This window comes from Protomyctophum bolini (assembly GCF_963924005.1).
Source record: "Protomyctophum bolini genome assembly, chromosome: 3".
Classification (NCBI taxonomy): Eukaryota; Metazoa; Chordata; class Actinopteri; order Myctophiformes; family Myctophidae; genus Protomyctophum; species Protomyctophum bolini.
The window spans coordinates 18,018,898-18,039,711 of NC_137864.1; the positions used below are offsets into that span (position 1 = coordinate 18,018,898).

At 42.0% G+C, this 20,814-nt stretch overlaps 1 protein-coding gene across 1 annotated transcript; it reads right to left on the bottom strand.

Moving 5' to 3' along the window:
* Positions 1 to 1,012: 1,012 nt before the first annotated feature.
* Positions 1,013 to 20,563, bottom strand: ldlrb (low density lipoprotein receptor b). The gene is made up of 18 exons (XM_080757483.1): positions 20,143 to 20,563; positions 12,348 to 12,470; positions 11,825 to 11,956; positions 11,081 to 11,464; positions 10,557 to 10,679; positions 10,301 to 10,423; positions 9,829 to 9,951; positions 9,364 to 9,492; positions 7,939 to 8,110; positions 7,358 to 7,585; positions 6,717 to 6,835; positions 6,384 to 6,523; positions 5,925 to 6,063; positions 5,102 to 5,254; positions 4,702 to 4,878; positions 4,121 to 4,195; positions 3,424 to 3,584; positions 1,013 to 3,120 (listed from the first exon to the last, which is right to left on the bottom strand). The coding sequence occupies exons 1-18, from the start codon at positions 20,231 to 20,233 to the stop codon at positions 3,082 to 3,084; spliced, it is 2,631 nt and encodes an 876-aa protein (XP_080613609.1). The 5' UTR covers positions 20,234 to 20,563; the 3' UTR covers positions 1,013 to 3,081.
* Positions 20,564 to 20,814: the final 251 nt, after the last annotated feature.

Below are 20,814 nucleotides of genomic sequence, written 5' to 3' on the forward strand. Positions count from 1 at the left end.
TTACTTTAAGTGGCTGCTCACTGCAGTGCATCATAGAAGGTAAAACACTGATGGGGGTGAAGTGAACAAATTAATTATGGATGAGGGTGTTCTGTTCATGATAAGGGTGTTTGTTGGTGGTTAGCTTGGGTGGGTCTGTGAGCCCAACTGAACTGCGCAAAAAATGAGAATCTAAATTTTATAAGTTCTTAAAAAAAAAAAACATCAAATTGAACAAGAAATATATATCAGTTTGATGTTTTATTTACAAGGAAATCCACTGAAATCTCTCAACAAAAGATTATGCGACGTTGAGTAACAAAAAACCTTTTCTCTCCATAGCCAGACAAAATGCCTTTTACAGTAGTAGTGACCACAAGTGACATAAATAATCAAAGAAAAAAGCTGCCAACATGTGTTTTTAATATGAAATTACTTTCTATTTTTAACCAGTAAAGTAGGGGAAACATTTAGCATTTTGGGTGGTTCCCAGGGAACCACTTAAAAGAATATGCAGTGTAGACATTCATCATTCTCCACTGCAATTGTCCCAAATACTCATCTCAGTCACTGCCCTGTAATGTAATCAGACTAAAAGGAGCTTATTATCTGATTGAAGCCCTCCCTTACAAGTTCAGACTTTATAGTGCAGATATTGGTTGGTTAACTTGGCAAATTATTCTTGGTTCACTTTACCCAAAGCCAGTAGATTTGGAACACAGCATCTCTTTGGGATGCAAAAGGATAGCATGAATGCTGCTGTTCTGTCACCAAAAACAAATCAAGGTTTCATGCATTAGTAGCGAAGTGATCGATTGGAGAAACGGTACATACAGTATGTGAATGTTGGTTTAGGCATACGAATATTACATTTAATCTGTCTCATGTCTCAATATAATCATAGGTTACTAGGCTTATACGTGTACTTATACACGTCTCCTTTTAGAATGTCATATACACAATTTTGCTTAATCTCCAGTTGACTCCAAAAGCCACCTGTTCAAATAACACAGCTGGAAGGTAAAAGACAAAACAATTGAGAATAATTTTTATTTAACAAAATCAAAAAAATAAAGTCAAACAAATTGCAAAAAAGAGCACTTATTATGTAACATGCACTGTTATTGTGCTCTCGATCCTACAGACTTGTGATGAAGAAAAATGTGCTTTATACAATCCCACAAGAAAAAAATAAGTTATCGTTAGATAAGAAAATGTCGAAGGAACAAGTAGAACCTCTCAAGCCTTCATTAACCACTTATAGCCAATCTGTAGAAGCTCACAAAGATTATAGATCGAATGTTTTAGAACAAATGCCAGGGGTTAAAGTGGTTCATATTTAGAATGTAGCCCATACTGTATAGCTGCAACTGGAAAGCGCTACCGAGCAGCATTGATCCATACATACGTCAGTGGTAGGATGTCACATACACAATACAGCCCATGAGTGCAACATTTTGATTGAACATAAGTTAGATAACTTAGCTACAGTATATTATATACTGCAGGCATTGAATCGACAATGTGATCTAACGTGAACTGTATTTACACCCAGAAAAGGTACAATAAAAATAAATAGTATATTTACAATATTTCTAGTTCTCAAATGTACAAACATAAAAATTAAACACCACAGTGAACAAACGGTATATTAAAAAAAAACACACAACATGGAGACAATTTACAAGCTCTTGAAAAAATATACACCATGTCATTCAATAACTATAACGTGCATATCACACACACAGTCACACACACACACACACACACACACACACACACACACACACGTCTGACTTAAATTCAGCAGCTTCTCTTCCTGCAACTTAAACCATCCTTGAACCCTCAACTCTGAATCAACATAATTACAAAATAACTACTCACTCACAGAAAATGGTAAAGAAAAAATATATTTAGTTTTAGATATAATTATTAGTCTTGTGCAAAACAATAATAGATACCAATGAACATTGTGGCTTTGCCATGAGAACCAACATAAATGAACAACTCTGAAACCATGAGAAGTGTAGGCAACAAGGCAAATTACTGTTTTTTATCTTTTGAGTGGGGAAAAAGCGCCCCGGTAATAACTACCATAGGAGTCAGTTTGAAAGGTAGTGGAGTCCATGATAAGGCATTTATGTACTGTACACTAATAACAGCGAGGTGGATAGGCGGATGTTAATTATTTGAAGGGAAAGGCACAAGATTACTGGTTACACATTCAACGTTTGTCTAGCATGGACTCCAGAAGAACAGAATGAAGCCCATTTGGCCAACGCAGATATCAAGCCAACTTGTGTAGAGAGGTTTGTGGCCAAGTGACCAAACACGTGCCTCGAGTCCTTGTAAAAATGATAACGCTAGTACCTACTGTAGGTATAATGTGCTCTGCTTATTACAGCACTATAGTCACCTAGCTACTGTATAGTATGGCTTTAGCATATTATCTACAAACTAAAAGTATTTTGCCTTCAGTCGATTCTGTGCAAAGAAAGGCTCTGTGTAACATTTCAGCTCAAGGATGTATGACGACAATGATTGTACTGTAACACAGTAAACGCCACGGGTCAAGCTACTGTATTAAGGGATGGTGGTTGTCAGATAAGGATTAAAGCACTGAAGAGATAAGGACCCTCCCCGATATCTCTCTCTACTACTACTGAAGGAGGTTGAAACAAAGAAAATGATTTACTTCAATCATGCATTGGTGTACCAGTCCTTCATTCTGATGTCATTCTGTGGTCTTCAAGAAGTCCTGTTCGCAGTTTTGTTTGTCTTTTATGTGCTACTTAAAGCGTAATGCCATGGCTTACTTCTTCACATTGTACAGATAATTATTTCTTCTCTGGAGGAGGGGGGGGGGATCCTTCAGACTTGGACGGCACAGTGCTGAGGTCAAAGATGTAAGCCACACCATGAGGTCATCAGGAAAGGGCAGGGGTGAACCCAATTTATACTTCGTCACATGAGGGTACCACACTCCAAAAATAACCGTCTTTCAGTGACAAAGTATACATTTGGCTTAAGCAGCAGCAATAGTCTTTCACGTCAGGAAATCTCTCTTTTAATGGCTTAACAATGGTCTTCTTCATCTCCGGATCAAGCAATGTCCATGTCCTCCATGCTCACCATTTGCCTCTGCAAAAAAAATTGCCAAGAAAACGCAACCAATGAGCCAAGAAATAACACAATATTCATAATCTTTCAGACTAAAAAAAACTAAGTATGGGATATGGTGTAATTGTCGAACATAAACTATAAGGATATTAGATATCTCTTTTATTATTATTTTAAATCTAGTTCTTCTTTTATTTCCTTTGCCTGTTCATTTATGTTTTAATATGTTCGGGAAAAAAAAGAAAAAAAAAATTAAAAAAAAAAGTATTGTCATACGACAGCATTGATAATAAACTAACGGCTTGGCATTAAAGTAAAGGGTACCTGGGGGTAAACATAGCCCTCAGAAGCGTTCCTGCAGATGTGGACTTCATCCTCCGTAGTCTTCTGGTACACCGGGTTGTCAAAGTGGATGGTGTTGGTGTTCCGCAGTCGCCAGTGCCTCCATAGCAGCACGGCTCCAAACAACACCACACACATAATCACTATGGGAAGACAGACGGGTTATTATAATGACTTGGAAATTAAATCCAAACACAGATTAGGTTAATGAATATGCTGCTGTGCGGTGTTCAATTTAGGCATTTGGCAGACGCTCTTAATCCAGAGCGATTTACAGTAAGCAAGGTAACACCACAAGGGAACACATCAAATGCATAGAAATGGTCAACAAGGATCATAAGTAAGCTAAGAACGCAACATCCATCTAACAGGAGTAGAATGTCTGTACAATGAAACTACATAAGTATTCACTATAGAATGCTACGTCTACATAATATGCTATCTAAATAACATATTTTAGCCTTTGCATATGCCTGCAAGGTCGTCGAGGCTAGGGCAAGTGCATGTTCATGAATGCCACCTGCAACTAGTCAAAGAGATAAAGACACTGAGGCCTAATTCATACTTAGTTGTTCACCAGGGTGTCACACATCGAAGATAGCCAATCTACATGCTCACAACGGCTCACATCGAGCTTTAAATCAGGAAAAAGTCTGCTCGATTTAAATGTGCAACTTACTGATTGGCATCACTATGTAGAGAGCAATGTGGGACGACTCCACCTCGTTGGGCAAGGCTGCATACTTGTTGGCTGCTGTTGACGGAGCACAAAAAAAAAGGTTTTAAGTTATTACAGCATAGATCAAAGGTTTAACCGCTTAAGCCCCATTTATGCTTTCGCAAAGCACGGAGAGAACAGACAGCCAGTCCAACTTTAAGCTCTATTTTAGACTTGGGCGTACAACTGTGAAAATGGCCAATCTACAAGCTCACAACTTGTCACAATACAAGGTGTTGTGAGCTTTTAAATGTGAACACAGAGTCACCATCACTACACCATGTTTGGGGCAGACGTATCCGAGTGAGTAGACAGGCTGTCTGGTGATCAGAAGGTTCCACACAATTCCTCAGATTTATAGCCATTTATGTTCCTCCCTGAGACACTTAACCCCCCAACAACTCCACCCGGAGCGCCCATTATGACTATCTGAACAGCCATTATCTGGGTGAAGCTGAAACTGAATTTCCATTAACAAAGAGGTCTCCACGTCCCCCCGGTAGTTACACTGATCTGGATCTCTAGACCTTGATGTACCGTACCTTGAGCAGTGATGTCAGGCTGCTGTGGGCTCTGAGTGGAGGCCTGGTCAGAGTCCTGGGGTGCAGAAGGAGAGATTGTCGTAGCACGAGGTGTGGTGGTGGTGGAGATTGTAGTTTGGTCTTTGGCGCCAAGCACGACTGTCGTGTTGGTTACAGAAGGAGGGGAAACAACTGGGCCTGTTGGAAGAGTATCAGTGAAGGTACATGTCAGCTAAGGTCACAGTTTAATAATAATAATAAATACAATCACACTCGTGTGAAGTGAGGGGCACCTACTAAACAAACATTAACAGGAATAAAAAGTGCTCTAAACAAACATTACAAGTACATAGACTTGGCTACTTTAGAGTAGTGGTGGTTAAATGCAGTTATTTTTCGGTGTGAATGCAATGACACTTACCAGCCACACATTTCCTATTGTCAGCTGCTAGGATCATGTCATCAGGACAGGCACAGGTGTACCTAGCGGACTGTGGGTTGATGTAAGGGGCAGGAAGACACAGAAACTCACAGCCTCCGTTGATATGGTTGTGCTCTCTGCACCAGTTCGTTACTGTCAGAGGGAGATATTAAAATTATTATTAGGGGAAATAATTATTACGAGTGAGAGAGATAGAGATAGAAGGCCTGATAATGGTTTCAATGTGTAGGGTTGTCACAATTATTACATAATCGTCTAATCCCAATTATTTGAGAATTTTATTTTTTGTCCATGTTGAAAGACGTTCATACATTAAGAAATAAGCTTATATAAGCACATAAGCTTGTAGATCTGCTACAAGCAGATCAGCTATTTCCGTTGTTTAATGTAATGTCAAAATTTCAATTACCTTTTTTATTTCTTTTTTTTTTTCGTATTCAGACAGCCAGCAATGGGTAAAACGCTCCCAATTTTTTATTTTATTATCTCAAACACATCTAGGGGTGGCAATCTGCATTCAAAGAATTTCCTAGAAGCTTTGTCATTGGTCGATTTGCCTGTCTAATTCCTGATTGGTTAGTCATTTCAACCAATGACAAATCTTTGAATGCAGATTGCGGCCCCTAGATGTGTCACAGAGACTACATTTTTTGGGGAGCATTTTACTCATTGCTGGCTGTCTGAATACCAAAAAATAAATAAATAAATTGGTTTTTCATATTATTGCTTATAGCAGCTTTAATTGTCATTGTGTCATGGTGACAGCCCTAGACATTTCATTTGCTGCGGTGTTGTAGCGTACCAGAGGTCGGCTGCTTGAGGCTGTGATACAGAACAATGTCCTCCGGCTGGTTCAGGTCTCCAGCTAGCTCAGTGATATCATGCCCTGTCACACGGCAGGCACTCATTACCGTGGATTCATCAGTCCAGTACACCCTCTCCTATAATGAAAGCGGAACATGTTTAGTTGTTTGTTAAACTAATCAATTAAATTTAATATTTGAATCGTCTTTTGTGGCGGTTTTGGCTTAGTCAATTAAGTACTCATACTGATTTCACGGCTTTCTGGGTTTAGAACTAAGTCCAGTTGAATGGGGTGAAGTAATACTCTTGAAGCTGACTAATGTGCCAAGCAGTAGAGGGTGTATACATAACACGTTTGGAAAAAATAGAAATACAGTAAAGCAGCCAGCATACACATTATGAACCGTCAGAAAAACGTGCGCCAACATAAAAATCACCATTTAACATCACTACTAACCTCAAAGACAGCAATAGAGATTGGGTGGATTAGTTTTTTCTCATCGTAGATCAGGTTGTGACGTGAACCTCCATTCACATCAATGCTGGAGATGGTGTGCATCTTGGAGTCCACCCAGTACAGACGCTGGTTGACCGTGTCTGTGTACGGACAAAGATAGTTACGAGTTTTGGACAAACTGCATACAGTAACACTCTTTGAGTCATCCATTTTTTACTCTGAGAGTGTGCAAAATTGGACAAATCAACACAGAGGATTTTACTCTGTAAGTTCATCATTCATTTCTGACTCAACAAATGTTTCCATTTAATGAGTGTAGGAGTATTTTCTTACCAAAAGTAATGCCATTTGGCCAGGCAATGTTGTCCGTTACCAAGGCAGTGCGGTCAGCACCGTTCAGCCCACTTCTCTCAATCCTGGCCTCATCGCTCCAGTCAGTCCAATACATGAAGCTTGAGGAGGAAAAGAGATAAATAAGTTCAAACCTGTGGCTCCCGCATGGGAACCAAACCGTTAGGATTCTGGGTTTAACCCATTTTGACCAGTGATCAGATTCTAAAAATGTCTTCTACATCCTGACAGTTTTCTGAAAAAGCTATGTTTCTATGTCAGTCATTCTTCGATTTTTCAAAAATAGCAGACCGATAGCCACCGAGTGGCGCACTACGAGCTCGTAGATCTACAGCTAGTAGCTAGTAGAGCTACTCCACTACACATACAGTGGTTGTACACAACAACTATACAATTATCAGATTAAACTGTACAATTGTGATTGATCCAAGATTAAAACTAAATTAAAACTAAAATTGTGGTTCATTCCAAACTGAATTGAAGTTTCAGGGTCAGGGTTGGTTAATCATACAGCCAATAATTTCCGTGAGTCTTTTGTTTTTAATTTATCCTAAACTTCCTAAACTGGCTTGAGATTTGTCTTCCATGTAAGCATCTTAAAAGGAAACCTGCATGTTACTCACTTGTGTTCCGGGTCCACTGCGATAGCTCTGGGCTTCCCCAGGTTCTGGCTGATCAGGGTCTTCCTCTTACTCCCGTCCGTGGTGGCCACAGAGATGGTCTTCCTGACACTGTCGGTCCAATAGATGTTGCCATGGATCCAGTCGACAGCGAGGCCCTCGGGAGCCTCGATGTCGCTGCCCACCACAACTCTGTGTTGGGAGGAGTCGCCCGCCAGGTCCATCTTGGAGCTGTCAAGATATAAGCCATTGGGTGTTAAATGTTTTCTTGTTGAGGACCCCCAAATTAAATTAATTACCGGTAGGTCACAGACACCCATTTGAAAAGATTTAATTCCAGGGACCCCGATAACAGAAACTTTGTCAAGGTTTGTTAATTTTTCTAAAATGGCCCAAAAATAGGTTTTAAATTGTTCCTCATTTTGCTGGGAATCCACTGGAAAGCCCCTCAAAGACCCCTGGGGTGCCTGGACCCTACTTTGAGAACCACTGAGATAAGTAAATGATAAACACCCAATTATTCCTTTTCGAAAGAAAGACGGACAAATAGACACTCTTACACTTTTGTTCTCCAACATTTTTACCTGTAGATCTTCTTCAAGGAGTTGTCGGACCAGAATATGACATTGCTAGGGATATCCAGATCCAGTGCCACTGCATTCTTCAGCCGGGGGATCAGACGGACATACTCGGTGCGGTCCAGTGTCATCTTCCTCACCTCATGTTTGTTGGTGAACAACAGGTACGGGACAGCGCCTGGTGAAGATACCATACCGTTGCCATCAGGCACAAACCTTGTATCTCCATATTGAAACAAGTCACGCAAAAGGTAGCAAAACAATAAATAAGATTGCCGCTCTAGAAGCTCCTAACACGTTGCTTGAAGGATCTGCCATTTTAGCCATTAAAAAAAAAGTAAAGAAAAAAAGATTGAATGTGATAATCTAAGTGTTTAAGTGTGTCTGTGGGTTTTATAAACACGTAACCAATGAACAGTATTAAAAGGAGCTTGTATAATACCCACATTGGATACATTTGAACACAGGTTATTTTTTTCCCATTTTCTGAAAAGGTCGGACAAGGTTTATTTCCACCATGCCATGGTAATGGTTAACTTTTCATTGGGAAACAGGTATATTAAAAAAAGCTAATTATAACCACTTAAATCCTTAAATACTTTGTTGATCTGCGTCCACCAGGAGTTTGAGTCCCTCCTTTTATCCCTCTACAGCAGGGGTGTCCAAACTCTTTTCAAAGGGGTCCATATTAGAAAATATTAAAACACCCAAGGGCCAACTACATAATGTACCTTCGGATTTAAACGATTCCATTTAACTATCATACATTTTTAATATCAGTGTCCTTTTTGTCAGGTGTGTTCTTTGAACAAAAAGTGTATCTCAGCCTTTTTTCAGCCTTATGTGACATTACCAAATGCAAGCAAGGTAAAAAATAAAGAAATACAAGGAACACTGACAAATTATACTCTGGGAAATGCCCAGGTTAAAAAAACCTTCATGTAAAAATGTCCCATAATGGGCAGGCCGTTCTTTTTGACCTGAGATCAGATTCTAAAAATGTCTTCTACATCCTGACAATTTTCTGAAAAAGCTATGTTTCTATGTCAGTCGTTCTTCGATTTTTCCAAAATAGCAGACCTACAAGCTCGTAGCGCACCACTCGGTGGCGCGCTATGAGCTTGTAGATCTGCTATTTTTCAATAGCTAAAGCATAACATAATGCTAACACCAAAAGGGGTTCCCGCCCAAAATGGGTTAATACAACTCAGGTATGAAGCTGCGGGCCGTATAAAATTCACCCCAGGGTCACATTTGGCCCGTGGGCCACACTTTGGACACAGCTGCTCTACAGTCTACACCTAATCTCCTCGCTGAAAAAAGCAAGCTCACAATGAGCTTGTAGATCGGCTGTTTTCCCATTACGGTTTGCCTATTATAACATGCCCAGAACAGGGACACTAGGGTTAAGACAATTAAGTCAAACAATACCTGATTCAGCCTTGCAGGTCTTTGTAGCAGGATCTACGTCATAGCCCTCTCTGCAGTCACACTTGTAGCTTCCAGGCAGGTTGATGCAAATCTGACTGCAAATATCTGGATCGATGCACTCATCGATGTCTGTCAGGTAGTGGGAGAAAAGATCAAGATGGCAAATATTCATCAGAATGTAAGTCTCAGTGGTAGACGAGTTTATTTAAGCTCTCTGTAGGGCTGCGTTTAGTAAATTACATTTCCATTCCTTTGAATGGGATCCTCTTGTGTGGGCGTTTAGGAGAGTGGAACAAAAGTTACACCCAGTTTCTTTACTATGGGTTGAAACCTCAAACAACCATTAACATCATGTCATTTTGTTGTTGTGTTGCGACAGGGTTTCCACTAGTGTACATGTCTCATTTGGGTCTCCATTTCACCGCCCGTTTAAATGGGCATGAACAATGGAGTCAGTCCTCTCACCTTCACAGGTTTTCTTGTCCATTGTCAGGCTGTATCCAGCAGGGCAGGAGCAGTTGAAACCGAGCTTTAGGTCGTTACAGAAGTGAGAGCAGCCTCCGTTGCCAGTCGAGCACTCATTCTTGTCTATGAGAAATCAAATATAAAAGTAAGACCAGTCAATGGTAGGGTTCATGACAAACCTTTTCCATATGGCAGCTACCTCTTTCAAACCGCTAACTATCTTGGGCAGTAATCCTCGACTACTTGGCTTGCTATATTCTTGTCATATTTTCCAAGCCAAGACATGGTTTCTCTTTTCCCCCCGAATGATGGTATGTAGAGCAGAAGAACCGAGTGAGTGTATTCCCAATTCTTGGAACTCAAATCACACAGTGCTTGAATTACATAATATTTACTAACCAAGTAAGGAAAAAAAGTTAAAAAAAAGGAAGGAAAGCTGTGTTCCTATACAAGGTTATGCCATTTTACTTACTACACTCTTTGATAGGTTCATCTGACCAGTCTTCACAGTCTCTCCGTTCATCGCACACCTTCTCGATGCCAATACACTCCCCACTGTGACACTGGAACTTAGATGGGCCTTCACACACATTCACTGAGGAGGAGAGTAGACAGATACATCTGCGTTAGATAGATGCCTCATACGCAGACATATCACATTGGCACCGCATCAGGCACATTCATCTGGGTCTTAACTGCTTATAATATCTGTTGGATATGAGAATCACCATTGCGACAGTCAATCTCGTCACTGTGGTCGCCGCAGTCATATTCTTTGTCACACTGCTTGCTGCCATGGATACAGAGACCATCGTTGCACTGGAACTCATCTGGCCGGCAGGACGGACGAGCTGCAAAAAAACAGGACGTTGTCGCCGTTTTAATGCATTTATTGAAAGATCTTTTCAGTTAAAATGGACTGAAAACTCATTGCTTGCAGTTCAAGAATTCGAGAGTCACCACGATACCAGCAATACAGAAGTGGGGTTGTAAAAAAGGTTCTAAAAATCAGACGCTTTCTGAACTGAGTGGTGCTGTACTGTACTTGTGTGCGCGTGTGTGTGCGTGTGTGTGAGTGAGAGAGAGTGTGTGCGTGTGTGAGAGAGTCACAACAGTGACACTTGGTGGTGCATTTCCATGCTCAGACATACAGACATTTCCGTGCTCAGACACAGACATACACACAATGCTGCGTATAAGAGTGGCTAGCACCACTCAGAAAATGTAAATGCTCAAAACAAGGATTGCTTACTGCAGTTTGCTTCGTCCGACTGATCCCGGCAGTCCATGCCGCCGTCACAGCGCCAGGTGCCGTGGACACACTCCCCGCTGCCACAGTGGAACTCGTGGGTGCCACACGGCCTCTCCGTCTTATCCGGCTTCTGTTGCCGACCCACACAGTTCTCGGGCCACTCGTCGGAGCCGTCGGCGCAGTCCCGGTCTCCGTCGCACGCCCACAGGGCGGGCATGCACACCGTGTTGTTACACTGGAACGCGCCCACGCTGCAGGTGGCGGGGGGACAGGCGGACTCGTCCGAGCCGTCCGTGCAGTCGTTGTCCTCGTCGCACACGAAGGACGAAGACACGCACTGCCCGTTGGTGCAGCGGAACTCGTCAAGGGAGCATGTCTTAGCCGCTGAGGGTGTACAGAGTATATATGAACCTCCTGCCTATATATATATATTTTTTTAACTGCCTATTTTATCTTCATTTTGTTTGCCTGTGCTTATTCATCATTATTTAGAATTCATCTTTGTCTTTTTTTTAATTGGCCCCTACACTGGAATTACCTTTGGGATCAATAAACTATCCATCTTTCGGCTTGTGTTTGGGTTAATAGATTAACCACTTTGAACCTGATGTCCCTATTGTTGGCATGTCATTATACTGTAGGTGAAAATTCAGAGATCTGCTATTTTTAAAAGAGGGCTCAAGTTCATTATTTTCTACCCTACTAGTAGATGGATACTATACTATATAATAAATAATATCTTACTGCAGTTCTGTTCATCAGCAGCATTGAGACAGTCAGCCTTGCCATCACATGTCCAGCCTGCAGGAATACACTGTCTCCTGGTTGTCCCGCTCATCCCACAGTTGAACTCAGTAGACAGACAGCTCCTGGTCGCTGATGGTAGAAACAGAAACATGACTCATCCATTATTGATCAATAATGGAATTCCTTCTCTGCTTCTTTCACATATTTACAGAGCCGATAAGGCTACTGTACATACAGGGTTTGGTTTAATGACCTACAGTATGACTACTTGTGTGGTGTAAATTTAGTCGATCATTTACCACACTACTGTACTACAGTAGCTACCTTTTGTGATTTGCAGTAGACTGGCATTGAAATGATTATGTTAATCAAGTGACAGCTTCCGCCCTAGTTCTGTTTATGTCAAACATTCAAATAAAAGGAGGACTGGTACAGTACTTTCTTTTCTTAAATGTGCATTTACACTTCAATACAAAATGAACAAAAATTCAAAATGAAGTACTGTATGCATTATATTTACCGCAGCTAGTAGGAAGCTCATCAGTTCCATCGCCACAGTCGTCACTTCCATCACACACCCATCTGTTGGTGATGCACTTGGAATTTCCACAGCGAAACTGCCGTGAGTCGCATGTTGCTGCATCTATGTATAAGAAAATACAGCGTTCACAATATGTCCATATACAAAAGAGACAATAATACGCAGATAGCCTATGTACCAGACTATTTTTACTCCATAAGGCTGAGATCATTTAAAAACATATAAACATTGCCTCCAGTGTTGCCTCCAGAAGCAAGGAAAACATGCATCACCCTGTGTGATCCCTGTTAAGGGCTTAAGGCCATGATTAACACATTCTTTGACTGCTTCAGTCAACACATGAATCTCAACAGAACATTCCTCTACAGCATGAAAGGTAAGTACATGACAGTGAGTGCACATGCATGGCACGCTCATATAGACGCCCACCAATACCCAGGTAATCACAAAGAGAGACACGCTCATATAGACGCTCACCAATACCCAGGTAATCACAAAGAGAGACAGAGAGTTCTTATAATTGTCCCCCCACAGCAGGGAAATCTCTTCTTGGCTGGTGGTTTCATTGTGAACAAGTGAGCACTGAGCAGGGTAAAGTACTGTATGCATCTTTTATATACAGGTTTTGGTTTAATGGTTAATGATAGTCACTATAATTCATAATATCTAAACTTGCACCCTCTCATCTCTACCTGATGAAAACCACTGTTATGAGTGTTTGATAGTGAATTATGAACACATTGTGTCAACATACTGCAAGTCATATCCTGGTGAAGTTAATATACAACCATGATGACTACAAATTACAGTGTCAAGATAAAGATTACAAAAGGGTGTGAAACCACACAGTTACACAGTGTATTACTCCATCTGGGATTAACCATTATATTAGTGACACTTCCTGGAAACGGATACGTCACTTGTGGACTTTTTCTAAAGAGGGAAAACCTTTCAAGTGACACATGCAGGATTTTTAAAAGGATTAACAGTTTGTGGAGATATGGCCAAAACAATTCTCAGTCTTATTTTAGTCTTATTTTAGGCTCCATATATCAGGGCCAAAGCATTTCCAGGGGTCCCCAGCCAAAAACGTTCAGAACCCCTGCCAGCATAATAGGTAGATGACCTCTGGGTGATCTCAGAGACCCCACAAGTCAAAGAAAAGGCACTGGTGGCTCTGGTGACACCAGAGTGAGAGCACACGGCAGAGGCCATGGGTCACCTCTCTTTCTGCTGCTCTCACATTCCTTTGTGCCTTCAGGCAGGGCAGCATGCTGCTGTAGTAGGCAAATAAAGAAGACTATCCCTTTAAAGACAATAGGATCATGGGAGGAGTTCGGCCATCACACCACCAGCAGCCGATTGGCCCCAGCAGGGTGACATTGACATTCTTCAGATCAGCATCATCACAGTGACTCAATACCACTCGAGTAAAAGTATCAATACCACAACATAAAGAAGACTCACTGTTACAAGTAAAAGATCTGTATTGAAAATGTTACTTCAGTCAGTAAAAGTACAATAGTATTTGGTGTCGAAATATACTTAAAGTACCGGGGTGAATGTTCTATCGTTACTTTCCATCCACTGCTTAGGACTTCAAAGAGCTTAGACTGTGTGTAGATAGATGGATACCGGCTGTCATTTTTCAGTTGAAATAGCAACTAATGCCACTGCAACAACACACAGTGACACACCCACCCTCCACCACACATACACCTGGCCTCAGAAAAATAAAGATGACCAGGATGCGATCATAATTGCGATTCATAAACGAAAACCCAACTGATCCTTGTCAGTCGTCATGATCATCATCATCCAGAGTTCCACTCCACCACCACAGAAGGCACAGATCAAATCCATACAGTACATCCACCTCCATCTCATCTTGCATTATTGGCCATTATTGTCTAGAGTACTCTTAGAGAACTCTGGGTGATACTGGAAGGAATTCCCCTCCTCCCTTTGCTATGTCTTTCACCCCACTTACTCTTGGCTACCATAAACCCATGTTTCCACTTACACACACCCCCCCCCCCCCCCCCCCCCCCCCCCAAACACACACGTGGCTGAACAGAGCAGGCGTGGTGACAGTGGGAGGTTCTGGGAATGGAATAGAGTTTTCCCAGCATCGTTCAGCTAACCTTGGAGAGAAGCAGTGACAGTTTCACACGGCAGGCCCTCTGTTGCTTGAGACTTATCAGGTAAAGTGCAAGTGAAAATTGAGAAGCTGCCCCTATCACGCACACACGTACACAGCTCTGAAAGCCATTCAGTAATTTCACTCCACTTGAGAGAGCGGGAGCTAAAGTGGGTCAAATGGATGGTGGTTTCCTCTGTCCTCTAAAGGCCTATTCATAGTCTGGACTTTTGGTGATGAGGTGACCACCGCTCCGGTGGTGAGCTGACCACCGGAGCTGAAATGACATTGAGCGGTGGTGAGTAAAAACAGAGAGAAGGGCTGGAGCGGTGGCAGTGGTTTGCTCTTCACCGCGGCTCGTGATGTCATGTTGTAGTTCGGTGGTCACCTAACCACCGTAAATCCAGACTATGTATGAGCCTTAAGCCCCATGTCTCACATAGCCAGATGATCACAGCTGGCTGCTAACAAACATACATACATACACCTATAGCTTTGAAACTTAAATTGTATCGCGGCGTCCACAATCTCACATTATGAAGGACTGCCCTAGTCTTGCTCTAGTTATGTCCCCACACAGATATGAGTCGCAGGCAGGCAGAGATCTCCATCTGACAGGAAGCATGCAAGTACCGGTAGTACTACCTATACTGTGGAAACCACCAACCGTCTTTCTGAGGCAGGAAGCTCCTCCTGTGTCTCATACACATTTATTTTCAACTGCATATGTACACTTTCTTTATAGTATTATAGTGCTACTAGTAACAACAATTAAAACTATATATAGTAGTAAAGGCTAGTAAAGGCTATACCAGCCTTTACTAGTAGTAGGCTGGAGGGTGTGTTGTTACTGTTGTTTTATGGTCGTTTGAATTAATTAATTTGTCACGAGTTGACTCTCATACACACATGCATTAGTGGTGCATTCAATTAATCGATATGGCAATATATCGATCAAACATCCAGACGATAGGTGAATCGATCGAGAGGCTGCTGTATCGATACGGAAAAAAACGGCATGAATTATCTGGGTGATCAGTGTTGCCAAACGTACCACTGTTTAACGTTATCAAAGCCAGTCTTGCAAGTTGCAATGCACTCCCTTCCCAGACCCCTTGTTAGGACATTTAGACAATTTATTTTAATTTAAAGATATTTGTGGGCGTGAAAGTGTTTCATTGTATTTGTGCAACATGGTCATTATTAACGTATAATCGATATATATCGTATCGTGGCCTCTGTATCGTGATACATATCCATTGTGAGATTGCAAACAATAGCCATCACTACACTATAGCTGTTCTGTGTACATTTGTAGGCATAAGCAACATCTCTTGTGTGAGGCATTTCGTACCGTGAATGATTCCGTTTACTTATTAACCAAAAACTGGATGTCGCACCTCAGTATTATGACATTGCCATGCCTGCCAATCATGTGATCCATGATAGACCATGGGAATAGGAACCAAGCATGTAATTTTACATCATCCATAAAACACACATCTGATGGATGCTCTACTTACTAGACCGTAAATGACATTTCACCTCCGGCAGATAATATTATGTTTGACTTCTAGGTGGTGACTAAACAAACGAGATAATAAACTGTATCGTGTGTACAGTGTAGACAGTACAGGAGGCTCAGAGAACCTTTATGTATGACTTCCCTTTGCCCTAAATCAGGGGTTCAAACGCTTTTTTGCTACTTTAAAAATGACCAGCTCAACAACCATTGCTGAAAATAGTCTAAATATGTCATGGAATAGGTAGTGTTTTTTTCCTGCAAACATGTAGGCTGGCAGTGACTGTACACAGTATTGTGCAGCTCTGCAGGTGGAAATGAAGGCCACTGAGAGTAGATACAATCTGGACTGCAGCTATCATCATCGATCAATTCCACTGATAACGTTTGATTAATTGAATACAAGAAGCGTGTTCTTCTCTTTCATCAACAGATTGGCAAAAATAAATTCATATAAATTCATATGGGTTTTTCTAATTGCGATCGATTAGCTAAATTGACTAACCACTTATGCCCCATTTTACATGTAGCCGTATAATTAAATGGTGTCAAAAATACAGAAAATAGCACAAGTATGCGTTGCGAGCTTGTAGTATATTATGCCGTTTTCTGTATGTTTGTTTATATATTATTGTATCTATAACGGCACGGAAGTGTCTGAGACGCACTCAGACACTTCCACGTCTGCGTGTTTGTGTGTCTGTCTGTGTCCCCTTGTATGGAGATAGACATCTGTATCTTTCTGCCTGTGTGTCTGCTGTGTCCCTTTTATCCACATATATGGAGGTCCCTGATGTCACCATTATGACATCATAGAACGGATGCCGACGTCATTATTATGTTGTACCTGCCAACAGGCACGACAAGTGCAACGGGTCCCGGTACCCTTACTGACAACCGGTACAACAGGTTTCCCAATGCTTTACCAAAGGCTGGATGGATGCGTTCACAATGGGCATCGCCCAAGACAGCCATCACTTGATTGACTTTTGTACTCCTCGATGTACATACAATGTCACTTCTTGTAGATAAAACAAAGGAGACCTGTATTGTGTACAGTTCCTCCGGCAAGAGTGTCTCAGTTCAATTAGGTTAACTCTTAATGCTGCTGAGAAACAGCCTCCTCCTTCAAGATGCTATTTATACCTGTGGTGTGTACTGTGTAGCAACCTGGACATCACCCCATGGCACGCGCACTGCACAGCAACTTACATCCGCAGACTGAAGTCTAATGCTGTATAAATGTTGTTATAGTCTTGTGACGCTATAATCCTTTTATGTGATGTTGCTGATGCAGGCCTATCTATTGTGTTGCAGAAAACAAAATCTCCATGGAAATGGACAATATACAATCTAATCTCTCAAGAATTAAACGAGTTTGACTAGTATTCACTGCCATGTCCACGACAGCACACTGCCTTCATAAGGAAGGAAGGACTCGTTTCAAAGCAAACATTGTTGTCATATAACTGACACAGTATCATTCGCCCCCCACAGCACAGACAGACATCTGTGAGTTTATCTGTACTCAAATATGTAGAAGAGCAGCGGTTAATGAATGACTACAACACTGTACATCAAAGGAACCAGCAGCTTTAACGCATGCTTGCAGATAGTGCTGCACAATGATGCACAATGAATGAATCGAAAAAAGATTGAGATCTAGATTCAGACACCCATGAAATTTACAGTACCGGATTTACAGTAAGGCCCCTGGGCTAGACAAAAGTCTCACACGGCTGTATTTTAGTTTAATTTTGAGGTACCCTAGCCCCCCCCCCAAGAAGAGAGAGAGGCAGAGAGACAGACACTACTCGCTGCCCATGGCGGGCTATAGACTGGATCAGGCTTTCCACAGCTACCCTACAAGACAGCAGAGCAGAAGCTCTCAATGTCTTAACCCTAATACAACAAATAAAAATACAATATCTAGACACAAATCTCACTTGAATTGGATGCAATACTTCACAATTTCATCATTAAAAAAGGGCTGCAGCCCACCCTAGCCCAACGGTAAATCCGGGCCTGGCGATTTAAGTCAAGCACTTTCATGTTGTTAAAACCACAGTAGTTGGCTACAGATGCCACATTTTTAATGTAGAAAAGTTCAGCAACTACAGACTAAAGTAAGACAATATTTTCATGGGAAAGAAATGAGAATCACGATCTCAATTCTTCGAGAATCGAGATTCACATTTGAGCAAGAATCGTGCAGCACCACTTGATGCTGGATTAGATTCTGGCTGCATTGTTTTTACAAAATGAGCAGAAATTCATCTGGTCTCATATCACTCTCATTGCTCTGAGGGGGGGACATTAAATCCACTTGAACCCTACATACCGGTGGTTCTCCAACCTTTTCATTGCTCTGAGGGGGGGACATTAAATCCACTTGAACCCTACATACCGGTGGTTCTCCAACCTTTTCATTTCAAGCACGCCCATGACTCTCTGAGTTACACACCAGTCCAGAAAGTATCAAAGTATTTATTTTGCCACTCAGCAGGCGTTCCCGCATAACTTCCGGGTATGATGATGATGTCACAAGCATACCCTCTCTATCAAGAGGGTTCAAGTTGTTAATGTTTTCTCCAACACCAAACAACCTTTAATTCCTACATGATGCCAAGAACGTCCAAATTTGACTGTCTGGAACCATGCCTGGAAAGCAAATGCAGGGCTTAACATCAGGCAAATTAATCACGCTGCCATCTGTAGGCTCATCAGAAGCCGAGCAGCTCGTCATGGTGACACAGCTCTGCAGTATGGCATGCTTTGATGTACACCAATCAAGGACATGAGCTGACTCAAGTAATAACATCATATATACTCCAGAGAGGGACCCCCTAATAGTAGCTACAATGTTCTCATTTTATGAAACACTGCTGCTAGTTAATACAATCTTGCTTGAAAGTTGAACAGTCGAATCAGCCTGGCCTGCATGCAGAAGAAAGTGAGTGTAGCTTTAGCCTTTAGTAGAGTATCCCATTCTTACATGGTTAAGCCTTATTTGAAAGGCATGCTTAGCATATGTGTGGCACATGACAGCATGTACACAAAACACACAAAGCCAACCCCCCCACACACACACAAGCTGATTTCACAGCCAGATGAGGGACTAAATCGAAAAACTGGTCCAAAGTTCTAATCTGGAAAATCTTTTAAAGGAAAACTGAAGATTGGAGGATTACTGTAGCAGCCTGGTGGCCAAAGCCAGGTTAAATGTAAATCTCAGCACACTGGTGGCCTTTAAGGGCATTAAGTTAAGGCCACCATAGCCCTTTTCATAGTTTTTTATTTATTGAATACTTTATTAGCAGTTTGCAAAAGAAGAAGCAGGGGGAAGTACAGTTCAATTCAAGGTCTGCTCTAGCCATGGTTCACATGACGCTCTTGACAGTCATGTTTCAGGGCTATAGGTCTGCTCAAATTAAATTTGGATACAATTTTCAGCTAAATCATCAAAATGCAAAACGGAAAAGTAACACAGTCATTCCTTTAAAAAGGACAATTCCGGTTTTCCCTTTTTTTCGTCACACAACCGCACCCTTTCCTCCTCTGCTGCTGACATGACAACCTGAGTCTTCCTCCTCATAGAGTAACATCATACCCACATGAAACCCGACCTCAGACAGTTGAGACCATTCATTCATTCATTAATTTCCAGTAAAGTCATCATAAGAATGATAAGATAATTTATTTATATAATATTAGATTAGTCAAAATCAATGGCTACACTGACTGTATATTAATCATCATTATTTAATATAGTTAAATAAATACGTTGGGGGGGGGGGGGGGGGGGGGGGTCTGGGTCAACTGGCATGCCTCGCAGTTTCGTTTCACCGTCCGTAATTAACCCTCATCCGCCCCTCCCCCTTAAAGTCCAGGAGCAAAAATGTAGACTCTCGTAGATATATTTATCGATTCTGACATTTCAATGTCAGAAATACATTACGAGAGTCCATTTTTTTGGCTAACGCTGTGTGTCCTTGGCCTGAATGGACCATATTATGAAATGCACACAGACAGAGCATCACTTTAATTAGCCCCAGTAGCGTAGGGAGAGGGCACATTATGGGGCTACACTTTAATAAAGATTCTCTACTCACCAGCCTGAGCCACACCATGAATCAGCACCACCAGAAGCAGCAGGCAACACGTGGACAGTGCCGAGTTCCCCCGGCGCAACGTCCAAAACATTGTCTCTCCTCTTGTCTGGACAGTCAAAGTAATGGATGGATGGATGGATGGATGGATGGATGGATACAAACAACAAAACAGACCTCCCGCTGTGAACAACACACTGACTGCAGCTGTAACAACTCGGCACAAGCACAGGTGACTGAGGTGAGGCGTGAGTGAGTGAGCTCACTACAGGGATGATGATGATGTGGGATGAACGATGGATGGATGAACGTGTCTAGTCTAGACAGCTCGTGACAGACAGAACTACAAACCGGTACCCTCGAGGCTGCACCGAGTGCTACTGCGATGCTACTACGAGACGAGTGCCAGGAAAATATTAGTGCTCTGTGTTTGACTCACAGCTGACCATATTCTAGTGCGAGGTCCTCGGGAGGGGGGCGGGGCCAACAGAGTGGTGTGATATTTTGAAATTCGACATGAGCGCCGCGGGGGAGGAGCCATGATACCCATCATCACCACAACTACTGTTATCACTCTGCTTCCCCACCCTCCCTCTCTCTCTCTCTCTCTCTCTCTCTCTCTCTGTACTGCTGTCCTTAGATCACCCTGTCATCCAGGACCATCCCTCTCTCTCA

Bases quoted from the DNA above. Each gene is read 5' to 3' on its own strand.
- ldlrb (XM_080757483.1), bottom strand. From the start codon at position 20,233: ATGTTTTGGACGTTGCGCCGGGGGAACTCGGCACTGTCCACGTGTTGC. The intron at 12,471-20,142 runs GTGAGTAGAGAA...TCTTATACATAG, and splicing joins TCATGGTGTGGCTCAGGCTG to ATGCAGCAACATGCGACTCA. The intron at 3,121-3,423 runs GTACCCTTTACT...TTTTTTTTGCAG, and splicing joins AGGGCTATGTTTACCCCCAG to AGGCAAATGGTGAGCATGGA.